General features: G+C 34.8%; 1 protein-coding gene across 1 annotated transcript in view; it reads left to right on the top strand.

Annotated features, from left to right (window-relative positions):
- Positions 1 to 3,634: 3,634 nt before the first annotated feature.
- Positions 3,635 to 9,435, top strand: part of LOC104527759 (alpha-mannosidase 2-like) — a gene marked incomplete at both ends in the record, with an annotated part of 21,615 nt that continues 15,814 nt past the window's right edge. Inside the window, 3 exons of the mRNA XM_010171566.1 lie at positions 3,635 to 3,800; positions 5,978 to 6,208; positions 6,311 to 6,433. Of these exons, the coding sequence (XP_010169868.1) occupies positions 3,635 to 3,800; positions 5,978 to 6,208; positions 6,311 to 6,433 (520 nt within the window). The remainder of the gene's footprint in view (positions 3,801 to 5,977; positions 6,209 to 6,310; positions 6,434 to 9,435) is intronic.

The following is a 9,435-nucleotide window of genomic DNA, read 5'->3' as shown; positions in this document are numbered from 1 at the left end:
CCCCCGCCTTTATTTGGACAAAAGATGTGAGTTTTTGTCATTTTCTTGGTGCTATTGCCAAAGCCCTGTGATCTGAATAATGAAAGGAAAATAATTGCCTACTGCTTCTGAAAGACAGTAATATTCAAGTTTTTGCTGTAAAATCTGGAATAGAAAAAAATTAAATATTGTCAGGTTGCTTCTTTGTGTAATATAACCACAATACATTAAGCAGTTGTACTCTACATTAGTGGGTGACATTCTTTGTAATGGTACAGCTTAACTGAAGTGTAGCTCTTATGTTTCATATAGAGTTTAAGATATAGTTATGGTCAGTGTTATTTAAGGGTGGGAGTTAAATGGTATTTCAGAAGTAATGTGACTTAATTACATTAGGCCTTTTGTATATGCCCAAGAATTATATCTGCTGAGTAAACACTTCAGGCCTGCTGAAATAAAATTTGAAAACAAAATAAATACTAGCATCTAGGCAAAATTCCTGCATTTCAACTGCTGAAAATCTGCCCTGTCATTACTAGCTTAATCTGACTGCTTTATTACTGTACATAAACATAATGCATTTATAATACATTGATTGAAGAAGGTATAAAACATATGTACTTTGGTACAACAAGAGCTTTGTTTTATCCAAATATATATAAAAAATATAAATGGTGAAATATATTCATAATATGACAGTTCCTAAGGTCTTTTGTCATGGGTAAATTTGTCATGTGACTAATTAAATTTGTGAAACATGTTTATATCAGTGGGAAGGTGAAAAAAGTTTCTGGAAGTATTTTTACATTAATATGTTCTTTGTTTGCCTGATAATTTACATTTGATGAGGATGTATAGCATTACTAGAAATTATTTGCATGCATAAGCTAGCATTTTACTTGGAGGCATAAGAGTTGACGAATTTCACTGTGTAGAAAGGATAAATAAAAGATTTTTGTAATGTTCTGTTGATGGATGAGAATTGTAATTTATTCTGAACTTTGGTGTTGGATCATCTCTTTGTATTGCTTCTGACAGTTCTTATACTCTTCTTTTACAGTTTATAAGGAGTTCTTAAAAAAAATATATCACTAATTTTTATTTTTTTTTCTTCCTACCTTTTAAGAGGTCTAGACTGGGAGCAGTGTTGGTTTAGTTTGGTTTTGATTTAACAAATGTTGCAAAAAAAAAAAAAATGTTAACATTTAAATTAAAACCTTATCCAAAAAGAAGACTTCTTCAGTTAAGCAGAAGTGTAAAATGACCTATCCAAGTAGTCTAGGGGAGGCTCTCACAAAGTTTTGCACAAGTTCTTAAAGACTCCAAAAGCTGACCAAATATATGGTTAACTATTGTGTTGTCTAGTAATCTAGGAATCTTCAACATGAAACAGGGCAAAAAAGAGCATCCCAAAGCACTTTTGGTTGTGCTAGAAGGCAACCAGCCACAGTTAAATGCACAAACATGCTAGGAAAATAGTTATTATGCAGAGAAGTAATGATTTAACAATACTTCAACACAGGAATTTTCATCTAAGGAGTTAAAAGGAAAATAATTTTTATGAGAAGCTCATTCTATGTATGGCAAGTAATCCAAAAGTTCTTGATAGGTAAAGCTAATATAGCCTCTGATTTTCATTTATTCAACTAATGAGAATTGGAGTTGACCTTTCCTACTGATTGTAAGGGAATAGGGTAGCAGTGAAGGGCTAAGATGAACAGCCTAACTTTGATGTAGAAAAAAAGGGAGCCAATGAAAAAATAAGGGGGAAATGGTAGGCTGATTAGTGTTTGTAAGTTTTCTGAGTATCTGTAGAACAAAACTACATTTGTTACAATTAGAGTAATATTGCAAAAAAATCAAAGGGCAGGATGAAAACAGAGTAGGTGAGATTTTTCAGCAGTATGAAGAAGAAGGAAGAATTTTCCTTGTGTGTCTGTATTGCCTTCATAGTTTAATTGTGGATTAACTTAGTCTCTCTGGCTTTACACCAAAATTGTGTAGAAGTCCTCTTTCTCAGAAAAAGGAGGAGTTAAATTTGTACATCCTTATTAACTCTAAGTAGTTTGCTGCTGCCTCTCAGACCTGAAATTTTGCTGTTTCATTATTTCCAAAGTGTCATCTCAGCAATTTTGTCCACTGCCTGGCAGACTTTATGGTACCAGGGAGACCTCACTCTCCTCTGGCATGTGTGTAGAAGGGGGCTACCCTCAGTCCATTCAGAGCTAATGTGGGAAAATATAAGAGAAAGCATTAAAGGGTTTAGCTATGTAAGTAACTTGTTAGCAGGACTTTAGTTGTACTGTAGTGCCAGTCTAGCAAATAGTGGAGCACAGATCATCTAAATGTATGTGTATGGAACCTGGAAGACTTACAGTCAGATATAAGATTATGGAAGGAGGTTCAAGCTACAGGTGATGTTTAAGTTCAAGACCTCAGTGACTGAGTTTTCTAGTTTAGGTGGAAGGTGACAGTTCTGGAGGAAGGAGTTTAATCTGTGAAGGTGGTAACTGAATTTGAAGGTTAAGATGTGAAAGGAAAAGAAAGCAAACCACTGACAAAACCATGAGGAATCTGCATAGAAAACAAAGCAGAGAATGGGGAGAATCTACTTAGAAGAAATGCTGAAGGAGTGATAATTAGAAGTGGAATCTGATGAAAGATAAGATTTAATGAAGAAGTAAACTGTGTTTTACAGTATGGGAAGGGTCAGGGAGGTTGAAGATATAATATTGATTTAACTGTGTATCTAAGAAGTTACTACAAATTTTGTGAAGAACACTTTTCATTGTTAAAGACAATTTTTTTAAAGGATGAAATGAACAGGGGAAAACTTCAGGGAACAATTGTAAATAGTGCATTCTTTGAGCTTGACAATGACAAGAAGCACAATGATAGTCCTACAGATGCATGGGGCACAAATGTTCTGGTATAATTTTGTTTTTCTACACCTTACAATATTTGAACCTGGAATAAAAAAAAAAAAAAAAAGGCTGATAAAGTTACCCTGTTCAGTTTAGTTAGTAACATAATCTGTGTCTAAATGGAAGAACAGGCATAAGATTACCTAAAAATTAGGTATTCCATATGTACCTAATAAAAAGATTTCAATTTATATGCAGACAGTTGCCATAGAGAATTTTGGTAAATTATAATTTAAATAATTTTGAACTTTGCCTTATAGCAGAGAGAAACTAATTACTTTGAAGAATATATATCAGATATATGTATGTACAACAAGTTTTGTTCATTACTTCATTGTTTGTAAATTAAGTTAAAAAGAAAGCAACCATGGATAAGAATTTAACAGTTCAGCCTGGAAAATACATTTTAAATCCCCTTAAATACCTCAATTCTGTTTACAACTGTTAATAGCAATTCTTTAGTTAAGATGGGAAATTGATGGTTTTTTATTGTAAGGTATTTTCAAAGTTGTTTTGAAAAATAATAGCATTAAGAAAATAAAATCTGCCAAGAATTAATGTTATATATCTATTGTTTTCTGGTTATGTTTTGCATATTTATTTGTTGTGGTATGTACCTGTTGTTCTAACATTGTTTAATGCTCTGTGTGTAAAATTTATGTGCAATAGTATTAAACCTGAAGGAGGAAGCTTGTGTGCCAAAAGATAATTTGGTATATATGTTTTTGCAGGTACCTTTTGATACATAATCCTATAGAACAAGAGCGATATTCAGTGGTTTCAGTCAATGTGAATTCACCCAGAGTTAAATTATTATCTCCTTTGGGAAAACCTGTTACTGTCCAGATTAGTGCAATTTGGGATGGAGCAACTACAGTATCACATGAAGCTTATCAGGTATGCTACTTTAAGTAAAAAGCATTAAAGTTTTTTTTTTACAGATATCGTAGTTTCACAGTTGAAGAAAAAGGAAAGCATACTTCAAATATTGGTAATTCTGTTTTCTGCAGATAATGCCATTAATTCAGTCAATTTAAGAAAATAATATATTTAGCATTAATGTTTCTTAAACTGATCAGTTATTAAGCTTTTGTACTATGATGTGTTACATTTGAATGGTCAGTTTCAGTTGCATGGACAGAAATTACTAGGCATGTGTCTTCTTTCCTAACTTTCTAAAGTTGCTTTTTCCTTTAAGTGATAGTCTATACACACAGTCACACAGTCTGTATGTGCTTGAGCACTCCAGCTGGAAGGTTTTGTAAGTACAATAGCTTAAAGAGTTAAATTCTGATTTTTATTTTTTTTCATCTTCCAAATACAGAGGCTGGATAGTAATCCCCATTAATATGGTACTCAAGATAAAAAGATTACTTTGAGACCATCTCTTTTTTTTTGTTTTAAACAAAGTTTCTGAGAATTTTTGAATCATACATCATTATAGAGGATTGTCCTCAATGATCACACATCAGAAACTGTGTTTTGTTACATTCTTCATGGTATAATAGTACTGTATTACTGTAATAGTACTGTATTACTTTCAGGCTTACATTCTTAGTCTGGTTCTTTTTGACTTGGGAGCCAATTCAAACTTGTTTCAGGATAACATTCCTGCAAAGATACTTCAATAAATGTCTAATTATTGATAATTATTGTGGCTTAACCCTGGTAAACAGCTCAGGCCCACACAACCGCTCCCTCTCTTCCCCCCAGTGGGATCAGGGAGAGAATTGGAAGGCTGATGGTGAGAAAAGAGTGAGGAATAGGTAAAGCAAAAGCTCTGTGTGGGAGCAAAGTGAAAGAAGCAATTAATTCACTCCTTCCCATTGGCAGGCAGGTGTTCAGCCATCTCCAGGAGAGCTGGGCTCCATCACACTTAATATTTACTTGGAAAGACAAAAGCCATCACTCTGAATGTCCCCCTCTTCCTTCTTCCCCCAGCTTTACATGCTGAGCATGACATCATCTGGTATGGAATATCCAGGTGGTCAGTTGGGGTCAGTCAGCCGTCCCGGCTGTGTCCCCTCCCAGCTTCTTGTGCACCCCCAGCCTGTTGGTTGGCAGAGCAACATGAGTAGCAGAGAAGGCCTTGTCTGTGAAAGGACTGGTCAGCGATAACCTGTGCTATTAATGTGGTTGATATCAAAACATAGCACCATATAAGCTACTATGAAGAAATTTGACTACCCTAGCCAAAATGAGAATGACAATTTTAGCATAGCCTGTAGTGACAGGAAAAGGGGTAATGGTTTTAAACTAAAAGAGTGTAGATTTAGACTAGATGTAAGGAAGAAATTTTCTACAGTGAGTGTAGTGAAACACGGGAACAGATTGCCCAGAGCAGTGGTAGAAGCCCCATCTCTGGAAACGTTAAAGGTCAGGTTGGATGGGTCCTTGAGCCACCTGATCTACTTGAAGATGTCCCTGCTCACTGCAGCTGGGCTGGACTACCTGACCTTTAAAGGTCCTGTCCAGCCCAAACCATTCTATGATTGTTAATTGCCTGAAGGAGAGGAAGAAATAAAGTTATATTTCTGTATCTCAAATTCTAAGCAAATTGCTTTGGAGATCTACGTTGTGTGTTACTCTTCTGTGCAGATTACTTTATAGCTCCTAAATAACCAGATAAATTACTGAAAATGTGACAGTTGCCTTATATTTTGTTGTTTAATTTTGTGGATTTTAAAATGCAGCTTAAGTGATAAGTAGGTTCTGTGAGCATTTGATACACTACACATGCATCTTTAATACACAGCAAAAATGCTCAGAACTGCATATCACAGCTAACATTCTTTTTTAACAAGATTCAAAATCATTATTGCATTAATATAACAGCGATTTTGATGCTAAACAAATCAGCAATGAAGGCATTTTTGTTTGCTAATTCTTCTTAACATGCTTCAGGTATTAGTTTTGGAATGTAATTTTTAATTTCATATTCATTTATGGAATATGTAAAAAATTCAACCATGCTAAAATTATTGAAGCAAAATAAGTTACTCAAAACATAAATTTAGTATAAGAAGTTGATACTTTGATGTTTTTAAGAATGGCTTCTTCTTTGCTTCCAACAGATCTCTTTTGTGGCCCATCTACCGCCTCTGGGGATTGGAGTTTACCAGCTTTTGGAGGTTCAGAGTTCAGAAGCGGTTTCAACAGACTATAATATATACATGAGGAATAGTAGGCAGGAGAAGCCAGACAGACTTTTCAACATAAAAGAAATGCAGAATTCTGTGGATAATATAATCTTAGAAAATTCTTACATGAAACTGTGGTTTTCTGGAATGTCTGGATTACTGGAGGTGTGTCGCATGATATTTCAAAACACTTTTTTAAGAACTTCTGTTCTTATTTATGGAAACCTAAATGTGTCCACTATTTTAAACATGAATCTCTGTTCTTAGAAAATAAATACCAAAGAAGATGGTAAAAATCATCAAATGAAGGTGGAGTTTGCTTGGTATGGAACTACAAGTAACCGGGATAAAAGTGGAGCTTATCTCTTCTTACCAGATGGTGATGCCAAGGTAAATCTGTTTGTGGAGAGGTTATAATTTTGAGGTAACTTGAAGTATTTTGCAAATACAGATTGGAAGACCTAGTTTTCCCCAACAGTGAAATACAGCTGTGTGACTAGAAATAATGACATCAGTTATTGAAATGATTAACAGAATTTCATATTTCATAACCTTATATTTCGGTAAAAACACAGCATTAATTTGAAGGTGTAAAAATAAACACCAAAAAACTTAAATAAGATTCCATCCTTGCAAGCTATCCAGCGAGATGTGACTGTTCACTGTCAATAAAATAAGTTCACTTTTGCTTCCTGTGGTGAGAATGTATAGGACATACTGATTCATTTCTGCATTTCTTCACTTTTCTGATTCTCAGGATTTTGTTATTGTTAATGAGGAGCTACCGGTTCAGAGTGTAGTACTCTTTTAGCTGATATTAGCATATGTAGTTTAATACAGTAATTAAGATACTGAGTCATAATTGATGAATGTAAAGATGGAGTAGCAAGCAACTGTTCTCATTTAGTTGTCTGAAGTTATCAGTATTTATATCTGTGTAATTATTGGAGGGCAACAGCATACTCCTATTAATTTTCAAATTGGAAATTCAGAAATGATAATGTTCTTACAGTGATTTATTTACCATATGGAATCTACTGTAGCATGTTTGGAACTGGAAGGGTTATATTTCAGAAAGCAAATGGGAAATCCCAGAAAGCAAATCCCACTTTTAAGAAGATAGATAGTTTGCAGCATATTTCTTCTGCCCAGTTTCTCCTGTGGAAACTTAAGTTGCATGCATAAGGCAAACTGGGATTTCTCTGTTTACCACTTCAGGAAATATGCAAGGGTAATTTTGGTTTGGTTTGGTTTGTTATATGTGTAAATCAGTCTGAAGTGGACAGAACAGTTTCCTTTCCTTTTAGCAATCTCTCCTAGAAGCACATGTTTTGAGGTCTGTGAGTTGGCAGTTTTAAACCATTTAGTATACTTGGTCACATAATTGTTTGCATCAGTTTTATTCCACAGGGTTCACTTCTCCTTTATTTTTAAATGTCAGTGTTTTTGATCTCTGACTCCCTGAACAATATCACCTAGGTTTTTTAATTTTTACCTTTCATCAGCAGCATGGTCACACTTCAACTAAATTTGCTTTAGATGCTATTTCATCTTTTTCTTATAAAAATAATAATCACTATATCTAACAGTTAGATAATTTTAACTACACTTTTGAATTATTTGTTTTATAAAAATAATCTGGACAAATCTAGATAGCAAAATGCTATGGTTTGCACAGAAAATGTCTGTCACATGCCTGCAAGCATAGTCAGAAAATAAGGTACATACTGAACTTTATGAAAAATGATATTAAAATACATTTTTAGTTCACATTAAAAAGGGTGGTGTGTTCAGCTTTTGTAACTTTTTATACAGTAAAAATTATATCATGATACTTCTAAAAATTTTGTTTCATTAATATACCATAAAGCTCATTTCGCTTGCATTTTAATAACATTAATTGGGTTGTCCCACTGGAAATAACATTGTAATTCTATAGTAGTTTCTAAACCAGCCTGAACTAATGATTTCTGCCTTAAAAGAAGTGGCATCCGTTCAGGGTTCTTGGTGTGAGGTGGATTGCCTAACATTTTCCAAGTCCTTTTGTGGAGTGGCAATAGGATAGATTACAGGCAGTTTTCTTGGTTTTCAGCTAGGTGGTTTTTTTTCTATCTCCGTCACACTATGCATTACTGCAAAATTTGCAAAGAATAATTGCATTTGATGTTGAGTCATTTTCCTCTGGTATGAGTACGGTTATGTTTTCTTTGCCTTTGTTAACTACTTGTTTTGTCTCCCGATAAGTCTTTTGATTCCTTTCTTTTCAGATCTGCAATACTCAGAATTATCTTCATCTAGTTTAATTGTTGATCTTAGTATAGTACTTATATAGTCTTTTTGGTCTTGGGTTCTTCTGCCAGTTTAATTTTGGAAACTTTGTGCTGTAACATCCTAGCTTTGCAGGCCGTGACTTGAAGCCATGTCAGTTTAAAATACTCAACACATACAGTGCAGCTCTAGTTATCAGTAGACTGTTATAAGTGGATGTCATGTTTTCACAAGATGATGGTCTATGTACTGGAATGTACACAGATCTGAATCTTGCAAGAGGTTTCTTGGGTTAATCGTCTTTATGGCTGACCTAAAACCAGCCTGGAATATTGCAAAGAGTGCATTCTTGCTAAGAAGTGGTAAGCTTCTAATACCAACAGTAATTTGGACATCAGCAGAGACCTGGATTAATGACAGTGATTTACACAGTGTTAAATAGAAGGTGCACTGAACACTGTAACTCTTTGTCACTGCTCTGGAAAGAATAGCTGGATATAAGGCTCTATGACACCGTGGCAAACATTGCCATGGTGCAGCTAGACAGCCCTCAGTAAGAGCAGTCTCTGGGGTTGTGGTATATGGTCTTGACTATGGATGATTCTGTCCCTACTGTCTCTGAAGTGTCAAGGTAGTTCAGTGGCAGCCTCAGGTCAGGACACTGATGCAAAGTCCAGAACAATGACACAGAGCAGAGGCTCCATGCTGCAGCTCTAGAGATAAGGCAGTGCTCCTAGCATGTTTTTGTATATTCTGCAAAATAGAGCAAAAGGCAATGTGCCAGAAAAAAAAAGGCAAAAAAAACCCAGGCAGTATGTTAATTTTTTAAAACGTCAGTGCTGCTTAACTGATTGACAATGTTATTAAGGTTTGGAAGGAAAGGACTTCCTTGGAACTCACAACAAATATAAATGAAAGCATCCTTCCTGTGAAGGGAGAACATGTTTGTATCTCTTGTGATTTTGTGAAAGGTCACCAACTCTGTAAATCTGATAGATCTGGGAGGGAAAAAAATCAATATTGAGTAAATTTTGAAACAGGTAAATGTCTGTATTTTCTTCTATGTATTCAAGACAAGTCAATATGTGAAGACCTACAGTGTTGGGTTGGGGCGGCGGGGGGGA

This window comes from Antrostomus carolinensis, unplaced genomic scaffold, assembly GCF_000700745.2.
Source record: "Antrostomus carolinensis isolate BGI_N321 unplaced genomic scaffold, ASM70074v2 scaffold3357, whole genome shotgun sequence".
Taxonomy (NCBI): domain Eukaryota; kingdom Metazoa; phylum Chordata; class Aves; order Caprimulgiformes; family Caprimulgidae; genus Antrostomus; species Antrostomus carolinensis.
This window is presented reverse-complemented; position numbering and strand designations above follow the sequence as displayed.